Source organism: Volvox carteri (assembly GCF_000143455.1).
Source record: "Volvox carteri f. nagariensis unplaced genomic scaffold VOLCAscaffold_7, whole genome shotgun sequence".
In the NCBI taxonomy this organism is placed as follows: Eukaryota; Viridiplantae; Chlorophyta; class Chlorophyceae; order Chlamydomonadales; family Volvocaceae; genus Volvox; species Volvox carteri.
In genome coordinates this window covers 533632-558353 of record NW_003307550.1, presented here as the reverse complement: position 1 = coordinate 558353, position 24722 = coordinate 533632, and the positions used below count along the sequence as shown (strand labels likewise).

Sequence of the window (24722 nt, the reverse complement as noted above, 5' to 3'; positions counted from 1 at the left end):
GTAACTCGCTGATCCATCCATCGACACTCGTCGCCAAAGCCCTTGACATGGCTGCCTGCCGACATGCCCCGAACACAGCCGTTGAGTTCTGCATGTTGTTGGGGGAGAGGAAGCGAGGTGAGTGTGGGGTGGGATGGGGTGAGTGGGGGTTCGGGGGGAAATCCAAACGGGATTGAGGCACATTGGCCGTAAGCGCAATGGAGGTAGAACATGGAGCGGATAAAACGGAGATAACAGAAAACGAACAACGAGAGGGAGAGAACGGAAGGAAGCGAAGGAAAACTAGTAGAGCAAAAAGAACACTGCGGGGTGGGGGGGGGGGTGAGGGGGGGTTGTTACACCCCCAGGTGCTACCTCTTCCTCAAACGCAGGATCGGATCGATCACCTGCCTTCAAAAGTTCAAACATCTTCCTACACTTAGTGGTCTAGAGCCCACTGTAACAACCACACACTTAGCACGTCCACACCAAGTCAACAAAATAGGCTGGAGGGGCGGCCTTCCCCCCCGGGAAAGAGGCCGCAGACGTCGGCATCCTGATCCTGGCTGCGCTTTTCGGGCTTTGCGCCTGGTTCGTGTGTGCGGGTCCGTAGCCCCTACTTCCCCTTTTCGAACATTTCCCCCCCCCCGCGCCTCTCCCCCCCGCGGCACACACAAACACACACACACACACATACATACACACACACCAAAAATTCGAAACCCGACACGCACTCGCGGCAGAGTTCCAGGAGGTTCCCCCTGCTTTGGAGATGTGGAAGTACTCCATGACACCCTTTTGTACGACGGACTCCTTGTGGATGCGGTACAACTGTACATGTGCATGCAGGCCGTACAATAGCAGCAGCAAGGCACGAGAGCGGCATTTTAATGTCGGTGAAGTGCATACACTTGTGCCCGCACACAATTGTGGGCACACGATGCATGTCTGGTGTATGTATATGTATGTATGTCGTATGAAACAGGGGGGTATATCTTCACACGTGGCAGCTACCCTGCGAAACCCTGCCTTCCCCGGTATTTCGGGGCACCCTCATCCAGTCACCCTAGTCAACTTCTCAGTGGATCGCTCAGGTTCCGCACCCACCACCAGCATCCAACGGAATCTGCCGGGTCGACAGCGGCCCAACTCCATTCCTGGTCGGCTCGCAGGTTAACTTTATCCCAGGTCACCACCGTCCATCAACTAGGGGCGCAATGCCTTCCACCATCGGAAGGACTTTGACCCTGACAGGTCGCAATCCTGACAAGTCGCAATCCTGACAGGTCTCGATGTATGTATGATGTGTGAAACAGGGGGGTGTATCTTCGCCCGTGGCAGCTACCCTGCGAAACCCTGCCTTCCCCGGTATTTCGGGGCACCCTCATCCAGTCACCCTAGTCAACTTCTCAGTGGATCGCTCAGGTTCCGCACCCACCACCAGCATCCAACGGAATCTGCCGGGTCGACAGCGGCCCAACTCCGTTCCTGGTCGGCTCGCAGGTTAACTTTATCCCAGGTCACCACCGTCCATCAACTAGGGGCGCAATGCCTTCCACCATCGGAAGGACTTTGACCCTAACGGGTATCGATCCCGGGATCTCCCGGGGGCAATGGTCGCGCCTTACCAGTGGTGCCAAACCCTCTTATGTATGTATGTATGTATGTATGTATGTATCTATGTATGTATCTATGTATGTATGTATGCGCTGTGTTCATACATGTGCGTGTATGCGTGTGTTTAGCCGTATCATGCTAGGCGAGACGGGCAAGTAAACAAGCGGGGCGGCCGTGCTTACCTGCCGAATCACGTGCGCCAGCTTTCTCTGCGCGTCGTCGGGAATCCTCTGGCCCAGGGTCGTCATCCAGGCAGTCAGCAATTTTGCGAGGAGGGCCCGTCGCATCATGGGCATCGCTGTGACAGCTGTCTGGTTCAAGGTGAGTACCATGTCCCCGTGATGCACTGTACATACCGCAGACATGTACCGTTCCAGGAATACCCTGACCCGGTCAAGCCAGGGGGAGATGTTGCCGCTGTCAAGTGTTTCATGTGCACCCAAAATTTCGAGGAATGCGTGCGCCACGCGGCCTTGCTGAAGCTCATGCACCAGCCGTAGGGGAGTGTTAAAAGGTGCCGCTGCTATGTACGTTAAATGACGAAGAAGGTTTTCGTTTACATCGCTACTGAGGTTGGCCAGCAGTCTGCTCTGTGCAAAGAGTTCAGACAACGACAGCTGCTGTGACGCCAAGGCCGTTAAGCCATGATGCAAGAACAAAAGCCATAAAGATGTGATTATTTTGTAGGATATGCTGCTGGACATAACTCCACATGAGGTGCTCAATGATAGCCGGCCCCGGGGTTAACAGCGGGCTCTTGGCAAGGCAGATTACAATTTAAATAGTCATTAGCAGGTATTCCGGACTGTTCGAGTTGCATAAAGGCCCCCCGATGGTTGAACCTAACGTGACCGGCGAAGGCTTGCGCAAAAGCACGTAATTAAGCTCCAAAATTTAGAGGAGCTAAAGTCAAACCACCACTTGCTACTGGTCTCTTATGGTTATGTTTAAATGATAAGAGGGACCCGTCGTCGCGTACGGCCATGCCTTGGTGTCTACGCGCGGTCCGACCCGTCCGCGCGAGGAAACATACAACGCGCACCCAACGCTAGGCCATGGATATTCCAGGTGACACTTTATATCGTACTTTGACGGCCATCATTTTGGCCAAGACTGTTTCGTTTTTACGCTCGGCAAGTGAGACGCTACCCGGCGGGCGGGCGTACTGTGCAAAGCTTCCAGGAAAACGTAACCATTTATTAAATACATACGTTTTCAGCTACAGGTGATGATACAGCCGGTCAGATCACGTACGCGGTCTCAGCCTGGCTGAGCATGGTTGAAACTCTGCCGCCGCGGCGGCAGAGTACAACAATATGCGGCCGCATATTGTTGTACTCCTCGATCAGCCTTAGTTGACCTGCCCTAATTCTTTGCAGCGCCCATAAGTCGCAGTGCCGGTATATTAGCAACAGATGTCAAGGAACTCAAACGGCTCAGACTTGTACATACGGCGGCCATTGCGCTGCGATGTCAAATCTGCGTAGCCCTTACTTTCTGGGCTCGTTTAGACCACACACGGACTTGCAACAAAACTGCCAAGATGTTGCCGCCAAATGTCAGCCCATAAGTATAAACGTGCGGTCTCCTACGGTACAAGCGGTCAGCTCGCACGAGGAAACATAGTTGCTTTGCTTGCAGACAAACGTCTTCCTAAGACGAATAAGACGAACCAACAAAGGAAGGACGCGATCCAGAAAAGGAGAAACAAAACCCTATCCAGAATTGTCAGGTTAGACAGCCTGACTCCATGTATAAGGTCCCCATACCTCCCATGCACATCCGCAGCCGCCCCATCATGAGCTCCATCCTAAATTTCCTTTAATCCTATTACAATAGGAAAGCAGTATATGCTCTAACGCAGGGTAAACAGCTACGAACTAGTACGGCTATACGTGTAGATTCGCATGGACGCGCATCCTGAAGGGATGGATTCATGGCTTCTGTCGCAGCGGCCGCCAAAGCTGTCGCCGGTGCAACAGCGCCCCACATGTATGGGTCGGATTCGGACAGGGCATAGTGAGGGATGGCAGCGCCTCTGCCCGCCTATCAGTTTGCTCGTCGATCCGTGTGTCTCTCATTGTTCATCTGTCTGTCGTGTGTCTGTTTGTCTGCCTGTTTGTCCGTATGTCTATCGACGTCTATCCGTCTGTCTGTTTGTGTCAGGCAGGCTGAGGCCCCTGGGCCGGGAAGGGGGCACTTCCCCTTCACCCTAAACCACACAGGACGTACGACATGCAGTACGATACTACAAGCTCGTACTTGCTGCATATCTGTAAGCTTTTATACCGATCCATAATTGCCGGGGTTGCCTTGACATACACACACACATACACACACACACACATACACACACACACACATACACACACACACACAGTTCACCAGGCTTTTCACGTTGGTCACCGTAACCCACGTATGCGCAGCTGGGGTCGCGGGTCACTGACTGCAACATCCAGCAATTTGCAGGGACCCGTCGTAGGGTTATGGTTATCGAAATGGCGAATTAGTTGTTGGTGGGAAGCCTTGATGTTGGAGAGGGAAGGTTAAGAGCAATGAGTCGTTGACATATCCCTGAGAAAAAACACAGCAGGGGAGGGCCCCCGCGCAGGCGCCCCACAGCCCTCCTCCTTCCCTTGAGCTATGCAGCTAAACCACCAACCACCCAACTCGACATTCGTCCTTTATTTTTTTCTGTCTCTTCAAATCTCACATGAGGCAAAACTCTATAGGCATGCTAGTTCTTACTCCTTAGAACTGGCCATCCATCCGCCAAACTCCGTCCGTACACTTGTACGACCATGTGTCTGTGTGCGTGTGTGCCTGTATGCATGTGTGGCAGTTAGATCTGCCATTCACCGAGTAGAACCGTTTAACCTTCTCGGATCCTTCTTGGAAACTCCACACAGTCCATTCCCCCTCCCAACACCTCATAAATGGGCAAATTCTGCTGGTTTAGAAAAAACAGAGCTCGTTTAGAAAAAACATGCATGCATATGCTAACGGCGGGGTTTGAAGCAGAACCACGAAAACGCCATCCTGATATCCAGGTAGCTTTAGTTAAAAACAGGGACAGCAAGAAATTGTAGCAACAGTAGCAACACCAAAAAAAGCTATAGCAATGGCAGCAAGAGCAAAGCAGCTATAGCAGCAGCAACAGCAACAGCAGTAACACTAATAGCAGCAGCAGCAGCAGCAGCAGCACTAGCAACAGCAGTAACACTAGCAGTAGCAGTAGCAGCAGCAGCAGTAGCAGCAGCAGCAGCAACCACCACCTTAGGGAGATTCTCTCAACACGGCAAATTCATCATGGAAGTAGACGAGGACCACCAAAAGAAAGCCGCCCCGGCAAGAAGCGACGAGAAAACCCTATGGACACAGGATGGGGCACGCATACTTATCTAAAATGTGGCGATGGCACCGAGGAAATGAGGACGACATGTACGGCACCACTTACACCCTCACTTCCGGGCTAAAGCTCTGGACAGAGGACCAAGGCATAGATTCAAGGATATTCTTTCAGGATTACGATTACTAAAAAACAGAATCCAGAATCCAAGAAGCTTCGGGCTTAAGATCTCCCCTCTGCGCGGTGTGTGATTGATAACTCTCGGTGGAAAGGAGAGAGGTTTGCTTTCCACTGCTTTGCAAAAAGATCATCCGGCAAGGAAAAGAAGGATATACAGAACGGGAGGAGGATACAGAGGCAGGCGCACAGAAAGCATCTAGGCGCAAAAGATGATTTGGGACCCATCAGATCGATGAACAAAGTCGAACGCCTCTGTGATATTGTCCTTGACGACTCTCCTCCACGGCACGCACTGCCCGCTGCATGCTCGAATTATACATGCGCACCAGGCCCATTTGTTCAGTTGGTTACTTCTTTAGGATAGAACATCAGGTGTTATGATAACACAGGCAGCAATAATGCAACACACGTTCTAGACATGCTTCCGCCGTCTGAAATGCTTACGTACTTGCATGCACGTATATATACTTAGATACATACATACATACATACATACATACATACATACATACATACATACATACATACATACATATATACATGCATAAATACACACACAGCGCCCCCCACATGACGCTCGCAGACAGGTTGATAAATCACAACTTTAGGAAAGTACCAATCGCGTGATAAGCCCTCCAGGACACTACACAGGTGCACCAAAAGCAGGTGCACACGCACTCAGAGGAATCCACAGGGCCGATGTTACCATCTAACGCAACAGTGCGTAGCAGTGCGGATGTGAACACACGGCGCCCAGTGGGTCAAGCTGATGTTCGCGGGCCGTGCTCAATGGCTGCCCAACTGGAAAAAAGCGGGCGGCTGGTGTTGGCCCCCCACACTTCCTGCGGGCGACCCCCTTCCCACCTCGCCTACCTAAACTTGAACGGACCGACTTTGGGAGGGGCCATGGGTGGCACTTAAGTGCTTTGGCCCACGTGCTTTGGCTCTGCTTGGCAAACAATTACCTCTTCATCTGGGCAGGCAGGGGCATTCGGGGTCTCCCGGAAGGCTCCCTCCTGCCCGGAAACAACCCGCGCGACATTTTAAATTTCAAGGATAAGATATAATGGCACTTCGTGAGGATAAACCTTCTGAAGCCGAGTGGCAACAACGATGCATGCATGCGCCCATCCAATCCTTCCGCATGGTTCTTCACCGTCCGGTCCTTCGCCCAAAGCAACAATCAGTCAACCGCTATGCAGTTGAATGCGAGGCAGGTGCATACCTATCCACACCTAAGGTATGCATACGAATAGCTTTGTTATCGGAGGTGTGGTATAATCGTGTGTGAAGCAGTGCAAGATGGGCTGTGGCTAACGAAACGTGGCGCGCCATCGATCGTGCCCTGCGTGACCTGCCTGCGTGGGCGAGGGCGCCATGGCATGGCACGGCTGCGGTTTGGCCGCAGACCGGACTAAACCAAGAGGAGGACGCGTTTGCAGCTCCGCGCCGGAACCATAGAAGTCGGCCATATCCGGGTGCACCCTTCTGCCCTCCGGTTGCCGTCTGACATACATCACTATTATCATCACATTACATCAACCAACTATGGCGCCATTATCTCACATCGGCATGTGAGTTTCTTAGTGGCCTTTTGTGAAATTTATCGAGGCCTGCGGAAAGCTGCGAAAGTAGCAAATTTTGAATCCAACCAGTTCGATGTCCGGCAGGATCCGCACGATCCGGTCCTCGCCTTGCGAAAATAAACGGCCAACACTTCTTTTACAACGTACTTGACGCGGTGCAAGACATTTTAGCAAAGCAAAATTGCTTGGTTCATGACTACAGCTCAGAGGAATTGCAACTCCTACGAATCCTTGCGGCCGCGGAAGAAATCCGTGCATCAGCATTTTTAATATGCTGATGCACTGCCAACCCGGTGACGTACTGGTACAAACATGGCTATAATTAGAAGCGCGAGTCTCGGCTAGATAACGCGAGTCTCAACTATCCCGGTCTATAGGGCAGATACGCTAAGTAAACTTCTGAAAAGGCAGGAAGAATATAACAAATGATCACCAAGTTAATGCAGAAAAAGGTATGTTGTGGCAGTCGCAAGGACTTGTCTCCGTCCGCGAACCTGCCTCCGAGGGGCTACTCGGGAAAGGCAAAGGCGCCGATAGTTGGCTGTAAAAGCTGCAGCTAGGTTGTCCAAAAGAAGCTACCATTGATGTGCAAACCTCCTGTTTCTACCATTTGGCTCACCTTGCATCCGGCGCCATTCGCACCCACACCGGCAAGGACTGCACAAAAGAAGAATGGTCACGAAAGCAGAGCTTCCTAGCGGCCCTAATTACAACTTTTGACCGGACCATCCAGCCTCCGCTTTCCGACCAAGCACCAGAAAATCATAAATATCTCAAACGAGCTTTGGGGTATGAAGCTTATTACACGACTGCGCAAGGAACTGTAAAGCTGTTACAACCACCCAGCAACAAAGGACCTCGGAAGGCAGCATCCAGGTCTCCAAACCCGACGCCAACGAGGCTTGGTGCTGCTTCCCTCTGAACCATGCTTCAAGTTCCCCCGTCCAGGAAAAACCAACCATTTACCAGCAGACGCGAACCATGCGCCGCCCAAGATCGAGAAACACATGCGTGCGCCTTCTTGCATTATGAGCAGCACGGTATATGATATCGAGGCCTGTCTAACCGTGCTTAAACTCCTAAATAAAGCTCCAACATCTCCCAAAGACCGTCCTAGCTGCCAGCGCGCATCAACGCTTCTCTAGCTTTAGCAACCTGCGGCTGTCCAAACGCTTCGAACAGATTTCGATAGCGTCTAAGGTTGGGGGAAGAAACGGAGTCCCACCCAGCCGGCAAGCCGCACCGAAAAACCGTCCGACACGACCGAGCACCTGCCGTACCAGATGACTATTGCAAAAACGCACACAATACATGTCCTCAGTACAATCATCCACCCAAAAAGAAGCTCCGTACTAAAAAGCCCTAGACGAAGGAAATATAATGTAACAAAGCCTGCGAGCATGGGCAGTCCTGTAGGCTTGAGTACCAAACACGCAATAGATAGCGAGAACCTGAGCCGACGCAGAAGGACGAGAAGCTGTGAATCGAAGGCCCACAGAGTACGACAGTCATGTACTACTAGCTTATCCCGACGTACAGACACCAAAGGACATCGAAGGACAGCACATTATCATCGTCACACAGCAGTGATGCTGTGATTTTTGCATCGATCTTTGAATCGCATCCCTTTAATTTTACTCAAGAGCCATCGAAGTTATCAGCAAAAATACACACACACCACACCGCACCACACTGTGCACCACACTGTGCACCACACCATGCCTGAGGTTGTAAAGGGTCATCCCTTCAGATCTTCACCGTTCCTCCACGGGCATCGCTCTCTTTTCGCTCCGCACCCACAATCGGAACCGGCCCAACTTTTTTTATTTCCGGAAAACGGCCCCCGCAAACGGGCAAAGTAAGTTCGGCGCAGGAGCAAGCAAAGCTTATTCCTCATTGATTTTTCAAGCAGGATCCAGTAGGCGGCTAATACAACCTACATCCGCGCTAGCTATCTAGGTTACACACACACATCATCAACACATTTCTACGGCCCACGCTTGCGCGCGCGCACGCGCGCGCCTAAGTCCAAGCTCAGGCGCCAGGGCTTCATTTCTAGCTGTCTGTACTGTATCAGTATAATTTGCGTCTTCTTATTTCTCGTGCGTGGCGTGGAGTGGATGAATTTGTAGGGCGAGCTGGGCTCCTGAGCATCAATCCCCCAGTAGATTTGGCTGTTCTGCAGATCAGATCTTGCAGCAGCAGCAGCAGCAGCAGCAGCAGCAGATCTGATCTGACCCAGATGACCGATCAAGGATCTCGGAGAGCCGCACTCGCTGTCTACTATCGCCGAACGCCAGGAAAAACATCAATCAATCGGCTTCCTAGGTAGTACAACATATTGTACGACACCGGGGTGTGTATGTATGTATGTACGTATGTGCGAGCGCCTTTTTGTTTTTTTATCCTCCCTACTTCAGCATCGACAAGATTTGCTGCTGCAGATTGGCTGGCACCCGCAGCACGAGCGGAACCTCAATGCTCAAACTCGCATCGGCACCACGGTTGCTGCCGCCGCCAACGCTGCCGCCAACGCTGTAGCTGTCGTACTCGTCGTTCCGGCACAGCGTCAGACGTACGGCCGGGGCGCGCGGTCGCTCATGCAGCGTGTGCTCCCAATCGTGGAGGGATGCTGGTAGCCGCCACTTCTGACCTGGGGCCTGATTGATGAACATGCTGCCGCCTGCGGCGGCAGCATCGCCACCATTGACGGCGGCTGCGGCGGCGGCGGCAGCAGGAGCCACCACCAGAGGCGACACATGCGAGGGCGTCCTGTCGATTGAGCCTCCACCGCTGCTTCCGCGTGTGGCCTGGGAACTGGGATTCTTCAGCGCCTCCGTTTCCTTTGAGCCTCCGGGGTGAGACGTCTGTAGAGACAGGCGAGGTGGTGCATTTGCTGATGGCAAGTGCTGGTGGCCTCTCCTTGCTGCCGCCGCCGGTGCTGAGGCAGCCGCGGCAGGCGCGGGAGTATCGGCTAGGAAGCGCACGTCGCGTATGATGCTGCCGCCGCCAGAAGAAGACGAAGCCGGGCTATCGGCGGACACTGCCGTACACTCCTGGCGATGCGGCGGCGGCGGTGCCACTGCGGCGCCCCCGCCGCTGGACTTATGCTCCTGCTGCTGCCACTGCTGCTGCTGCTGCTGCTGCGCCGGAGGCGGCGGCAGTGAAGGTAACGACTGTAATGTCAGCGGACGCGGCACTTTTGTCGCCAGCAGCGGTACGGGCGAGGCAGGCCTGTCGTACAACATGTCATTTACTGCGATAACGCCCCCGACGTCATCGTCGTCTGCGCACCGTCGCTTGCGCAGTTGGATACCGCCAGCGGCGGCGGTGGCGCGTCCGCCTTCGCTGCAATCGCCGTACCACATCGCATCAGTGTCGCCGCCGCCGGCAGCCGCCGCCGCTGGCTCTTCGATGATCCCTTGAGGGCGGGTCGCCTCCGTCAGCACCCCGGTCCTCAGCGCAAATGCCTCTGCCAGGCGCAGTAGCACATCCTGCTGTTGCTGCTGCTGCTGCTGCCGCCGATACTGCTGTTGCTGCCGCATCCGCGCAAGCGACTTCTGCTGAACCAAATCCTCCTCACGGCGGCTAAGCGCCGCCAATAAGAGCTCGTGCAGCTCTTCCATGCTAAGCCCTTCAACTGCTGCTGCTGCTGCTGTTGCGGCAGCAGCGGTGGCGGCGGCCGCGGGTGGCGCCGCGACAGGGCTTGCACACGTAGCACCGGGCTGGAGTGTTACTGCTGCCGAAGACGGCGCGCAAGCAGCGGGTACCGGCGAGGTATGCGGCTCCGGCTCCGGCGGGCGCTGCCGGCAGCTGCCTTCCCTTGATACGCCGTCACGCGTTGTGGTCATCGGTGGGCGAGATGCGGCGGCGGCGACGGCGGTGCCGCGTTCCCCGGCAGCTGCGGTAAATCGCGCCATCGCTGCCGCCGACTCCCCCGACGGCGGTCCGCAGCGCCAGCGCCTGACGACGGCGCTACGGCACTCTGCCGCCCTGCCGGCGCCATCGCTGCCGCTGCTCTTTGCGAATCGCGCATTGCGGTCAACCTCCTCCTCCTCCTCCTCCCCCTCACCCGCTGCCGTGTCCGTCGTCGTCATAACTACGCCCATAGGTTCCTCATCAGTCTGGGGGGCCGGCGGCGGCGGCGGCGCCGCCGCCGCCGCTATCGCTGCCAGACGCAGTCGCTTGGCTGGTGGCCAGGGGCTTGTGGAGTAATGAACACGGCGAACGACCATACCACGAGGTACGGCTGCATGCGAAGGATCCAGGCCAAGTTCTTGGAGGGGCGTTCCGAGCGCTCTGAAACCACTAGGAACGGCATGGGTAGAAGCAACAGGCGACTGCGGCGCGGCGGCGGCGAAGCCGGTGCCGCCAACGTCATCTGTCTCCACCTCCGCTGCCGCCACCACAGCCATCTCCTCCCGTACAGTCCGCTTAGCAGTAAGCGTACGGGGCGCCGGCAGATTCAGCAGCGGTAACGTAGGGAACCCGAGTCTGGTGGGCAGTACGACCCTTCCAGAGGTGTAGTCAACCATGTACGGCATCTCGTCCAATGCACCGCCGTCACTGCCGTGTTGTTGAGCGCGGAAATTGTCGGGGTAGGATGGAGGCTGTGGCACGCTGGGTTGGGCCACAGGCGAATGTACGACACGTCGTTGCTGTGCTGCAGTGGCGTCGGCGTCACCAGCGGCTGTTCCGGAGCCCGATAAGAAAACCTCCGAGTGTCCTTTCCAAACGGACTCGCCGTCGAACTCCCCTCCTGCAACATGTCACACGACGTGTATGTACGTATGTACGTCAGCGGGTTAGAGACATGCAGGGCGAAAGGCGAACGTGCGCGGTGATGCCCTTGGAAACGGGAATGCGGTACATAAATGTAAAAAATGCAAATCGCCCAGCCGTAGGTCTTCAGATCGACTCCTGCCAGCCACAAAGCTCTTGTTACTTGGCGCTGATACAGAGCTAGGGAACTGACCCTTAGTCCCAGCATCAGCTGCAAGTCCTTCACATCTATCCCCGTCTCAAGCACCCACCTTCAATTCCCATGCGGCCAGAACACACACTTGCGCGTCTCCAACTGGGGACGTAATTGCTGCCATGCAAACGCATCGGTGGCGGAAAATTAAGCAGCGGCATCGACGGTGGCGGCCGGGTTGCCGCCGCAAGGCCCTCGCGTCGCGATGCGCCATCAGCGCCGGTGAACACGGTCACGAGCTCGTCAGGTGGCGCCGCCGCCGCGGCCGCCGCTGCCTCAGGGATTGGCCATTCCGTCGCCGCCTGCGGACATGGCACGGAACGCACCCTCCATAGCAACGACGCCAGGCGGTCTCGGTTAGGGCTACTGGACGCGGGGGACAGTACATCAGGTGGTGAACCGCCGCCGCCGCCGCCGCCAGCGGTGCCGGTGGCGGCGGGACGTGATGCCGTGGCTCGGCGTCGGACAGCAGCCGGCGAAGAGGTGGCAGGTGTAGGCTCGAGGTGATGGGCACCATCGCCATCGCCATCGTCGCTGGTGGCCCTTTCGATATTCTCGGAAGGCTCCATTTCCATCTTCAGCTGCTCGGCATGAGTACGGCGGTGGTCATTAAAATTTTGGATTTGGATCTGGATCTGGTTGAGTGGCCCGCCGACGGGATTCCCAGCGCAGAGTTGTCCGGAAGGGCCAGGATGAGCGTAGGCAGTTCCTGGAAAGTAGGCGCTTTGGAAGTCGAGTCCCCTGCCATGCCTGCCGGTCGTACTCGAGCCCTCAAGGGCAGCAACCACCTCCGGGCGAATCCTGTACAAAGGCAGTCGGAGGCGCGGGGGATACCTCAATGAGATGCAGCCAGGATGCCAATTTAGGCAACCGGGAAGGAGCAACCACGTGGAATGCGTGGCAAGACATCCAGAGGGATGGGGCGGGTGTTCGGCGGGGCATGGGACTGCAGGGATGGTTGGCTTGGAAATAAGGTTGATGGAAAGGGAAAGGGAAAGGACGGAGGAAGGTAATCAAATACCTGTTTCATAGGGGCCCACACACCCCTTGGAGGTTAGTAACGCAACTCCAGAAGGCGTAACCTACCTACCTACCTACCTACCTACACACCTACACACCATGCAAAAGGACACATGCACACAAGTTTACATACATACGCGAAGGCGGCTGGCAGAGGTTAAGGCCTGACTTCTGCTCCCGGCCCACCCAGGTTCAAATCCGCCTGCCGGCTCCTAGGGTGTTTGAGGAGAGTTGAAATGCGAGGTGGCCCCCCATCATATGGACGTGATAAAATCAACTTGCGATCTGACCAGGAACTAAGTTGTGGCGCCGTTGATCCGCTAGGTTTGGTTGGATGCTAGTGGTGAGTTGCTGAACCCAACGAATACATTCTGAAGTCGGATGGGGTGAACGGATTAGGGTGCCCCTCTAGCAGGGGAGAGAGCAGGGACTGCCCCGGGAACGGGGGCCGCTGGCGAAGTTAACCACCCTGTAACAACATACATACATACGCGCTTACACGTTGCATGGAAAGGAGAACCGTTGACTTAACAAACAAGATACAAACAAGGCCTGTGAAGATGTCACTAACATCGCCGCTATATCGCAGCTATGGCTGTGTGCTATGATAATCTTCGCGATGCATGAATGCCGAAGAGGACGACTGGGCGGCATAAGGCCCCCCAAAAAACGTTAAATTGTCGCAATCTGCGTCGGCTCCGGGAACACACGAAAGGAAAAATCCAAACTGAACACATACCGTTCTAAGTTACTATGTATATCACTCTGCCGCACCCACCTATCCTGCTCGAATTGCTGGCCAAGCGCAGCTTGTCCTGCAGCCTTCAAAAAGCTGTAGAGCCCAGCATGCAGCTCATCCTTAAAGGCGTTATCGGTGCGAAAGGGCGATGCAGCAGCCGCAGCAGCAGCAGCAGCAGCCGCAGCAGCAACAGTCGGCTTGGGAGGCAGGGAGGAAGCCGGAGGTGGTCGTGGTTGTGCCTTCCGGTTCGACGCAAAGGTAGCCGGCTTAATCCGGGGTACAAAAAAAGACGAAGGAGGTCGCGGACTCTGCGCTTGGTCGCCGTCGACGACAAGCTCTTGCGACGGCCGCGGCTGCGATGCCTGATTTTGCGCACCAGCACGGACCCCTCCAGGTCCCCGAGCGGCCTTGCATCTCTGGCGCTCTTCTTTGAATTTGATTAGGAGGGCGGGAATAGTCGTGGCTGTAGGGATGTTGGTTGTGGGAAGGCAGACATGCAAACACACGCACACAGACACGCGGTAAGGAGGAAGGAGGAAGAGAAAGACATGTGGCAGGTGGCATAAGGTGAAGGCGGGGGGTAGAGGGACGGAAGAGAGAGGGACATGCGAGGCGTGGTTCCCCCGGGGGCTGCCCTCCCATTGCCCAACTGGGCGACGTCATCCGATTCCGGGGAGGTTTGAATTGAAGCGAGGGAATGGAGCGACGTTTTTTAAATGTTATGGGGGGGGTACCTATTTGAGTTGCCTATATGCGTGCCGACGTGTCTATCCAGGAACCACGCCATTGCATGGCGGAGTTGACCGATGTGAGCGAGGAAGAATACAGAGCAGATTTACGACGCCTCCCTGGTGCTGCTGTACACTGTACCCGTATGCACACACGTATATTCCACTGCATCCGATTAATGATCGCGGCGTGCCGGCGGCGGCGAATGAGCATTGCGTTTTACCAAGGCTTGCGGCTCATTGAAAACAAAATATATATAAATGCTTTGTTTCTTTGTTTCCTTGAAGATTACGTACCCCATAGCTCTTCCCATTCGCTCATATAGTCCTCCAACGGGAAGTTACACACGGCATCCTTGCCATATTTGCATATACAGGCGCGGTCAAAGACACGGGCGGCTTCCTCTTCCGTGTTATAGTCACCCAGAGTGACGGTCCTGCCACCATGCGAAATCTGCGTGGTGTAGGACAGGCCGGGAATGTGCGAAGGCAGACGGCTGCTGACATAACGGTGACAGACGTCGAAAAAAGGCGGGCGGTGGTGAAGCGAGGAAATTTGTATGCACACAATACAGCACTCCTTTACTGAATGATTTCTTCTTAAAACAGTTGCAGGCATTTCCTAGTAATGCCCAAGGGACAAAAGCGCTATCTTGACGTACCAAGTGGGGGACATCTGCGAAAATGTCGCCGCCATTAGAGCATTATATATGACAACAGTTCCACTGGGAAAACGCAACACGCATTGAAGATATGTAAGGTGAGCACGGCCGGTCGAGGGCTTTGTCTGGCGCTTTACCTGAGCCCGCCACTTGCTGGTTCGCTTATATAATGTTACACCCTTGAAGAGCGAATGACGACTTGATGCCTTGGCGACAAGAGCTAACGCCTCCATCTGCCCAAAGCCTGGATGGCAGTTAGTGTTCCTGCAACATACCGGTACACAAGTTTCTCCTCAAAACTCGCCGATGATCTAACTTGTCGCACGAGCCAAGCGTTGATGTTTTTTCAGCACTTGCTTCCATATTGCTGCACCCTCGACGATTAAAGCTTCCGGGTGCAGTTGTCCTAAAAAGTGTGTATATATGCGCATGTTCGCAGCGAAGGCTCAGCAAGGCGAGTATCAAATTACCTTCCATTAGCACGTATATAGTGACAATGAAGACTCATGAGGCAGATGTGTAACTAGTTTAATGGCGTACCCCCGATGGGCGTAGGCTCGACTTGCTAGCCCTCCTAAGGCACGCATAGGACATTGCAAGCTTAAGTGCTTACCTCTAAAGATGCGTCAGGTCTCAGCAATTAGGACCTGTCCTCTGCAGCCCACACCTTCAAAATAGCAGCTCTAGGCCCATCAACGTTATCGTCGACTTCCAATGAACAATATCACGGGCAAGTCTTCCTTGGGGATTGATAACAAACTGTGGGACCCTGGTTCACACCGAAGAATCTGTTCGTCGGCGGCCTTTGTTGTCAGGAAGAAAGCTATGTCAGGTTGGCGCCCGAATTAATGACTTATAACCTGCATCCATCAACTATGCAATTCGACAGCAAGATAATGTAACTGTTGGTGGCAGACTTATAATCCGTGCATTTTTTCAGCCGTACGCGACTGTCGTAGCACAAAGGCACACGGCTTACATTTTACTGGGATGAATTAAGTTAAGCTTAAATGATCACGGTATCTTTTTTGACTTGGCGAAATGGACGGTGGTTCTCCAACAAAAGGGTTCAACATTCCCAGAGTTCCAGGAAGGACAAGCGCATACAAGATGCTACCAGTTTTACATTCTTAGGTAAATTTCTAGCTCCAAAGATAATAAAGCGGCGAAAGAAACCAAAAGATCACCCCACGGCAAGAGCAAAGGATCGCGCACTGGCTCGATATCCGAATGCTTTGATAAAAACAATTTTCAGCCTTGAAGAAGCGTTTTTGGTCAACACGTTGTCATACGGAAGGTAATACGTCCTCCGCTGTCATACGAGAGCCTGTACAATACGGGAAAATTGAATGTCTTGCGCTCCGCTCCAGGCGTACAAATTCACTGGATGAATCACAGGACAATACACTTTGACCATTGAGTAACGAGCTCCATGGCTTGAGTGCATGCCTCATGATGCCAAAGTTGGATATTGGAAACTGCTTGGCTGCCAGGCGAAAGGCGTGCAAACGTATCGACGTCAGCATCACTAAACTTGCAATACTTACAGGCAGATATTTATACAAAACCATAAATGTTGCTGCATAAAACATAATCAATTGGGTTCCCCATGCCGAACTCGCAACAGCCTCTGCATCAGCTCCCGCCACAAGCAGGATCTGAATTGCTCAGATCTGAGGGGGCTCCCGATAACAGATAAAGTGTAAGTATTGTTGCACCACACCCGCACTCATACACCCGCATATACGAGCAAGCCTCTAAAGTAAAAGCCATGGGTTTCATTTAATCCTTAGGAAAGGCCCACAAAAGGAGACGCGGTCGCATGTCCCTATTGAAGCTCGCCATGTTTCGTGTTCGCCTCTTGCGGCCGCATCCTTTCATTGTCTTGTAATTATTGAACCACACACACACTTCAACATTTCGCGCCATGTCGTATCGGCGTCCTCAGCAGGTATCCTCAGCAGCAGCTGCTGCGCCCGAGTAGCGCCCAGCCAGTCAAGGTATCTTCATTGTATACAACCATGCTATTGGTATATTGTATATTTATGTTGCAAAGGATACATGTTGCAAGGCGCAAGATGCTTTGCTGCGAGTGACGATTTCGTATGGAACACCAGGCCGAAGACAACTAAAGCGCTCAAGCGACGGACGCGTACACCAGAACCAGGATTATATATGGTTTTGTTAAACGACGTGCATTGCAATCGACTTCGCACGTGAGAAAGTGGCTGTCCCCTGCCCACCGTCGCTGTCGCGAAATTAATCCGATTAACTACCCTGCCCGAAAATCGCAAGCCTTTTAAGTTAACGGCGTATACATTTTCGTGCGTAACGGGGTTCTACCGGCAATCAATCCATTAAATGCAGGGATAACCTGTTCCTATTCTGATTAGCAAGCGCGAACTCAAACTTGCTACATTCTGCTTCACGGTCCCTGTCGATTGATATTCTACTGCAAACTACTGTCAATCCAAGCTGCTCGAAAATCCCTCAAGATGGCTGCGTCGTCCCTTCGACGTCTATTTGATGTGAGTTGCGCGAATCGGCGAAGTCTTTACATTAAAAAAATGCATCAAGTATGATCTTACCGTTGTTTCCAAACGTTTATGCTCCAGAGTTCAGATGAAAAGGCCAGCAGGTTCGTCAATCTGATCGTACACACGCTAGATAAAAATGTTGGTAATAAATATCGACGGAATAATTGGAATATGCCACTATCATGTACCAGACGCCTGGGCACAGGAGTATTCGCCTTACACCAGCACCGTTATGCGCCCAAACCATTCAACTTCTAACTTATAAAGGCCCAAAGTGATTCTGTACAATTTTTTGGATAACATAATTTTATCGTAATGGATTCACATGGGGAGATTGCCGAGAACACAGGCAGAGCTGAAATTGTACGTTGCGGCAAAGTTAAAGTCAGCCTTGGTGTCACGCACTATGCTGCTGTCCGTTCTATCAGCTCGCTCCTTTCCGAGGACATGATTACTGCATTAATTGCCCAGCATTTCTCCAGCAATGATGCCTACCTGTCCTCTGTCGTTTTTCTAACGCATTGATGATGACTACCGTATGCATACGGCGACAGCATTTATTGATTACCGCATTGAAATGCCCTCCGACATGCTCATCACCGCTGTAAGGCAAGCTATGAATACTAATGTAGATTCTCTACCACATGAGGAACGACATACGCTTAATGGCTGCTGCATGGTTTACCATACTGCTGGCCAATACATCGCGGCAATAACGGCAAGGGTTTCAGCAGGAAATGGGAACCAGGGCCCAAAACGAACATGTAAAGCGGCTTTTTCTGTTTTATGAACATCGTCTGCATTTTCGCGGTAAAATCAAAGTTGGTGCGGGCGTTTGGGCAACATAAGGCGCTCCAACGTACGTATAATAACATAACATCTGGCGAAACGACTGTCCGTAAGCGTTTTATTGCAGGCGGGCTTACAGTGTGACCTCTCCTTCCCCATGCACCTCACCACTTCATCCCTTCGCTTTCCCCACGCCCTTTCGGGCTGTACATTTGCACAAGGTCCTTCTTACGATTGCATGGTTATAAGCTTCATAAGTTTGTACGGTCCAGACGAACTGATAGCTCTTGAACCGCCTTGCTCAAGCAGAGATGGAGCTTACGCAGACGCATCACTGCCGGGGAAGCGGAAAGCCATCACTTGCCGACTGGCTGTGGCTGTCTACGGCACCGCCGGGCCCCTCAGCCTCAAGACGGGCGGCCCATAATCTCTATAAGGTATTCATTTGAAAGATGCAACGTATCGACTGAATTTACTGCATTTGCATGCGTTTGTCACTTTGATGGTGATGGTGATGGTGATGGTGATGGTGATGGTGATGGTGATGGTGATGGTGATGTATACTGGGCATATTACATCACGGGATCTGCCGATCAATACTTTTCTGAAGTCGTGGTACAACAGATGGAAGGCTGTGGGTGGTGTAGGTTGAGGATGGGCGTAAGGAGGGGTAAGGTAGGCACCCCTGCCCGACAACGTTCAAAATAGACCGCTGCTAAGCACACGATGTATGCGCTGTCGTGTACCGCCCCCAATGGTGCGGCTGCTGGATGGACACGCCGGGGGTGGTTAGATGATATAGTACCAAATTGGTACTACCAATTCCTCCGAAACGTATATAAAGTATATGAGAGTTATGATGTGTGACGACATCCTAACAAAAGTGTAGCAAGGGTTCCGAAAATGCACATGCCAGGATAAGGATGGTTAAGAGGGCAGCGAGAATGAATGCTTACTTTGCAGCCGGTGCACATATAATTGCCGTATAAAGGGAACAAAATATTTTCTATAAACCTTTTTAACGTACCTAATGGCGCTGACGCAAATGCGACACGGAATGGCCGTTTTTTACCAAGCGCGGGCGGCTGGTAGTGGCGGGCGCAGCAGGATAAAGAGCTTCTTGCAAACTGTTTTGCTATGCACTGTAGCAGAATTATTTATTCACCCAAGTTTTTCAGCCAGTCTCACTTCTGCTGCTCCTGTTGAAATGGTAATCAGGTTCCACCAAATTTCCCTTTCTTTTCCTTTCCTTCCTAGCCACTGCTAAGATGGCTTGCCTTCGCGCTTTCACGCGCACCGAACCTTTCTTTTCATGCAACCCATTTTCATCATCCGGCATATTTTTATCATTGAGGGGCCAAACCCGACGCCCTCAGCGTTTCGTATGAGCACCATCAGGGAAGGTGGGCCATCACTGAGAACGCCTCAACGCACGCAGCGATTTAAGAACAACGCACGCACCGTCTGTTGCTCGAGTAGGAAATTGTATGGCATACAGGGACATACAAGTACCCTCAGTTGCAACGAAACCGTCGTTAATTTCTCTGTGGTTGGCTCGCGACTTTTGCATGAAAGGAAACTTTATTTGCGCAAGCTCCCCAAACCCCTGACATCGCGAGCGACGCCTTTCCATCGTCCACGTGCCTTACCAGATCCAAAGGCAATCGTCGAAATGCACTGCTACATCTCGGAGCCCGTCAGGGACTGTACTTCCCGGCAAGTACGGCCCCGACGACAAAAAACTTGGTGTGCTAAAACGAATACGGAGAAAAGAGCGAAAACCGATGACCATGAAAACTCTGCGGCCGCCATCCGGCGACTAACTATCCCAGTGCTACGTCTCGACTAGGATACCGATTTTAATGACCAGCTGGGAAAGCCACAACGATTAATGAGAAAAACGCTAGTCGAGCGAACTGCGGCCCCCAACCATTTTTCTATGTGCAGCTTTGCAAAATCTTGAACCAGCACACTGAGTAGTAAATATACAACCACAAAAGTGGTGGTATCGAAAGATACCGATCGAGGCAAGTGGTTTGGATGAATAGAAGTTGAAAAACCCACTGGGACCTCATTTTGGCAAGCCGAAAAACTCCCCCCAGTACGGCCGGGCGACGCAATCTTCAGGTGACTGTAATTGAAGCACGAGTTACTCCTAAATCGGTTGACCAGACGAACCAGAGACACAGGTCCCAGCTTTATTCAGATAATAGAGCCCCCCGCCCATACGCAGGTATGGGACTTCCGTAGCAGTGCGGCCTGCAGGTCAGCACCAAGCTGGTGCGGCAATTGAATGGCGAACTCAACCAACGGTCGTCGCAAGCCGCCGGTTAACTAACATCAGTATCAGTTAGACCTGTAATTATAGTCATCAAACATGACTATGTTTTAGTTAGTTACAGCAGTGTTAAAGTAACTCGAGCTGGACAAACCTGCAGTCGACAGTTACACAACAGAACCGCGAGCTTAGCAGAAATCTTACGTAGATATATACATATATATACATATATTACAGTTACATACATATTGCAATTATCCCCCCTCTAGATGCGACGTCCCCGTCGCATGATGACTGCCGTGCAAAACAAGATTGGCCTTGTCAGCTACCGCGCTGCAACCTTAGACTGAGTCCGCAGACGAGCCTCGTCAAGCAACGGTTTTAGACCAGGGGTGAAGTTGCGCGCTGGCTCCCAGCTATTATGCCCAAGTGAATACCCAGCCCATTTGACTAAGTACTTGTGAACACTGCCGGTCCGGTAGTCCAAAATGCGTTAAATGGATTGCATGGTTTGCTTACCAGGCAACCAAGTAGTGGGCGCTCCCTCGGTAGCAGCAGGGGGACCAGGCGCTGCCGGATCAGGTACAGACCCGCGCTACAGACGGACCAAAAGACACGTGAAAAGTAGGAGTAGGAAAAGATACGTGAAAAGTAGGATGGAGACGCAGATCAAAGGGGAGTTCGAGCTTTACAGCAGCCGAACCAACCATGCGTCCGAACCATCCGAACCAGCCGAACCAACCATCCCGCGTGGCAACAGCTTACGAGACCCTTCGACCAGAGAACGCAGGTTCTTGGTGCTCAGCATGACCAGCTGGCCCTTGGTGAAGGTGGTGTCTCGTTTTGACTTGTTGTAATAGTCTGTAATAGTGCGCTGTTGAGCTGAGTCCAGACAAGCCTTAGCATCGGTATCAGACGGGATATGAACGACTTGGCAAACGTTTTAGCCGCAGGTACGTTAACATCAAGCTCACGCCAAACAGGCAGAACAGGATTGTATCCATAATTCAAAAAGAAAGGGCTTTGGCCACTCGAACAGTTAACGGCGTTATGTATAGCGGATTCAGCCGCCGTCAGATAGGTATACCAAGCAGAACGTATGAACGTATGAACGTATGAACGTATGAACGTATGAACTGCAAAATTACACGACATGTTGGCAAGGGTTCTGTTAGCCTGCTCGGTCTGATCACCAGACTGGGGGTGTGGTGAGCAGTAGAAAGATTAAACCGCCTGCCTACCAGCTTCGCCAGGACATCCCAGGGTCTACTAGTAAACTGACTACCGTGATCAGACACATCATTGTGAGAACGCCATGCAGACGCACAACGTTGTTAAAAAACAAACATGCAGTGTGCTCTGCGGTGCAGGGTGAAATGGTGGGTGCAAGGTGAACCATTTTTGTCAGGAAGTCAACCAAAACCAACACCACGTCGTATCCCTCCTCAGTTTTGGGCAGCACAATAACGAAGTCCATGGACACACTCTCCCAAGGAGCCCCAGGGACAGGCAAAGGCTGTAGGAGTCCAGGAGGCTTACCAGAAGCTGACTTGTTGTATTGGCACAAATCGCAGGAAAGGACGTAATTCTCGGCATCCTTAGCCATCCGATGCCACCAGAAAGGACGCCTAAGAATTTCGACCAACTGCGTGCAGCCAGGGTGCCCCACTAATGGTCCCCATCAAGGGAACCGGAAAGGAGCTCACGCTGCAGAGAGCCGTCATTAGGAACGACGATTTGCCGATGAGAGCTTTCCCTGCGAAGCCAGAGACCGTCTTGCAGCTAAAGGTAACCCGTGCAGTAAACCAAGGTTCAGTAATGGCGGCAGCCTTAATGCACAAAGACAAATCGGAGGGTGAAACCGACAGGTTCAAAGATGCGGTGCGCCGCATTCTGACTGACAGGATGGCTGCATGCAATCAAGGGTGCCTGCTGAGTGTGTCGTCCACATCCAGAGAGCCAGACAAAATCTCCCAGTCGAAGTCAAACCGTGCTAGATACTACATCCACCTAGCCTGTAGACGGTTTAGAGAAGGCACACCTTGTAGAAACGTAAGAAGTTTATGGTCCGTTTTCAGCGTCAAGGGCCTGTGTTTCAGATAGCAGCGTCACTCTTTTAAAGCAAGACAGCAAGCAGTTCCTGTTCCCCGGTGGTGTAAGGGGTTCCAGCGCCCCAAAACGTCCGGCTCGTAAAAGCTACAGGGCGGCCTTGCTGCAATAGAACAGCACCAAAATACCGCGCAATATATTTGCGAAAATACTTGGTCAACTGTTAAGACCAGCAAAGCGCCGGACCCCCGTTAGGTCCTATTACTGTGGCTGCTACCATTCACTGGTTTATGAGTGTCGATCATTTCCAACATCAACCCTAGAACTTACAAAGCTCCTGCAGAGAGGTGGGCGCCGGCCAATCCTGTACCGCAGCGGTTTTATGGGGACCCATACGAACACCGTCAGCAGAGACGATGTGGCCGAGGTGCTCCACCTGGGGTTGCGCCCAATGACACTTGCCTAAAGCTCTTCGTGCCGTAATACCTGGATGACAGAATGCAAGTGCTGCAGACGCTCCTGGCGCGTTCTTGGAAAGATAAGAACATCGGCAAGTGGCTGGCACGGGTTAAGGCCTGCGGAGTATCCGGGTTCAAATCCGCCTGCCGACCCCTCGGGTGTTTGAGGGTTGGTGAAATGGGAGGTGGAACCCCATCTTGTGGACGGTGTAGGACGTGATAAAATCAACTTGCGAGCTGACCAAGAACTAAGTTTAGGCGCCATTGACCCGCTAAATTTGATTGGATGCTGATGGTGAGTTGCCAAACCCAAAGCGTACACTCCGAAGTCGGATGGGTTGAATGGATTAGGGTGCCCCTCTAGCAGGGGAGAGCAGGGAACTGCCTCGGGAAAGGGGGCCACTGGTGAAGCTATACCACCCTGTAACAACATACAGAACATCGTCCTAACCAGGAATTTGGCAATACACCGCCGAAGAAGATGATCCATAACGGCATGGAAAGTCGCAAGGGCATTAACCAAGCCGAATCAATGACCGTGTACTCAAAATGACCAACCGTGGTGCGACAAGTCGGGTGTCGGCTTCCTCGAAGCCGGAAAAAGGGCGGGGGCCCCCTGCATCCGTACAGGCCGGTAGCTAGGGTAGTGTCAACGTGGTGGGAGCTGTGCTTGTTGCAGCAGTGCTGATCCTGTGGGAGGTATGCGTGTCAGAGCGCGGGAGGCAGGAAGCCGGGGCTCATAACCTGTTGAACAGACGGTGTCTCTCTGGAACCTAGCAGACACGGCTAACAGTCATTGGCCGTTACACGTAGTTGGGAGGTCCACGACCTGCCATCGACAGCCCCTTGCTTGGGTGTAAACGTATGAGTCTGAGGTGCCGTTACCGGCACACAGCAGGGGCTTGGCCGCCAAGTCCACGGTCCAGGCCGGATGCTCAACGCTCAGCAGACACAACCGCAGCTTGCCAGCCTTCAGCCTGTTGGCTTTGCGGTCTGGTGCCGCAGCCATAACACACACGGAAAACAGCGCCGTACAGCACCGTACACACTGCCTACGGCGCCCCTTCAGGCATTGACCCGCATGCTCACGCGCCCTTGGCACCCCCCGGAAAACCTAGCTCGACACACTTCCCAAACGCCCGGAGCACTTTCCGGTGCTGTCTGTGATGTTTCTCCCCGAAGCGCCAGTGGCTTCAGCAATCCGCCCCACAGCCGCCGCGGCACACTGCAAGTCTTCGGAGGCCCCGAGCATTGGCCAAAGTAATTGTACAAACGAGCAGCTTGCGTATTTCATAGAGAAATGAAAGCAAATTTGTCGGCCTGCTGGTGGCAAGTCGGAATGCCCGTGCGGGCAAATGGTAACACAAGCTGGGTGTTCGAGTTATCATGCAGCTTCATCTAATGCACGCCTTTACGATTAAGCCGAACAGCAGCTTTTCAACCTATGGGCTCAGGTGTTGTATGCTGACAAAGCGCGGCTATACAGTGTAATGAACTTGCGGCTCCAGCTGGGAGGCACTCTGCTCTGCGAAATCATGCTCTGCAGTGACGAAAGGCGCCTCATGAACGAGAGTCCCTTTACGCAACTGCAGAGTGCAAAACTCAAAACAAAGCAGTGTCGCAGAGCCTGGTGCGGCTTCTGGACCATTTGTGGCTGTGTCAGTTGAGCCAACGCCTGCGGGCGGCATTTTCGGCAACTACGAAGAGTGTGCCTGAGATATTGTCCAACGCGGATGTTCGCGTTATAACGCGCGTTCGAACTCAGATCTGAACTCA

The 24722-nt window shown here is 53.0% G+C and overlaps 3 protein-coding genes across 3 annotated transcripts in view; all 3 read right to left on the bottom strand.

Annotated features, from left to right (window-relative positions):
• The window catches only part of VOLCADRAFT_87914 (uncharacterized protein), a gene marked incomplete at both ends in the record, with an annotated part of 3957 nt that extends 1657 nt beyond the window's left edge, over positions 1-2300 (bottom strand). Inside the window, 3 exons of the mRNA XM_002947561.1 lie at positions 6-88; positions 714-810; positions 1779-2300. Coding sequence (XP_002947607.1) covers positions 6-88; positions 714-810; positions 1779-2300 — 702 coding nt within the window. The remainder of the gene's footprint in view (positions 1-5; positions 89-713; positions 811-1778) is intronic.
• Positions 2301-9122: 6822 nt separating this feature from the next.
• On the bottom strand, positions 9123-15198 carry VOLCADRAFT_87913 (uncharacterized protein; the record flags this gene model as incomplete). The annotated part of the gene is made up of 9 exons (XM_002947560.1): positions 9123-9652; positions 10295-11470; positions 11745-11988; positions 12073-12487; positions 13485-13521; positions 13822-13908; positions 14471-14627; positions 14973-15079; positions 15111-15198. 9 exons carry the CDS (start codon positions 15196-15198, stop codon positions 9123-9125), a joined length of 2841 nt encoding a protein of 946 aa, XP_002947606.1.
• A 5359-nt stretch (positions 15199-20557) lies between these two features.
• VOLCADRAFT_87912 (uncharacterized protein) lies at positions 20558-23955 on the bottom strand (the record flags this gene model as incomplete). The annotated part of the gene is made up of 4 exons (XM_002947559.1): positions 20558-20593; positions 20959-21034; positions 23398-23636; positions 23776-23955. 4 exons carry the CDS (start codon positions 23953-23955, stop codon positions 20558-20560), a joined length of 531 nt encoding a protein of 176 aa, XP_002947605.1.
• Positions 23956-24722: the final 767 nt, after the last annotated feature.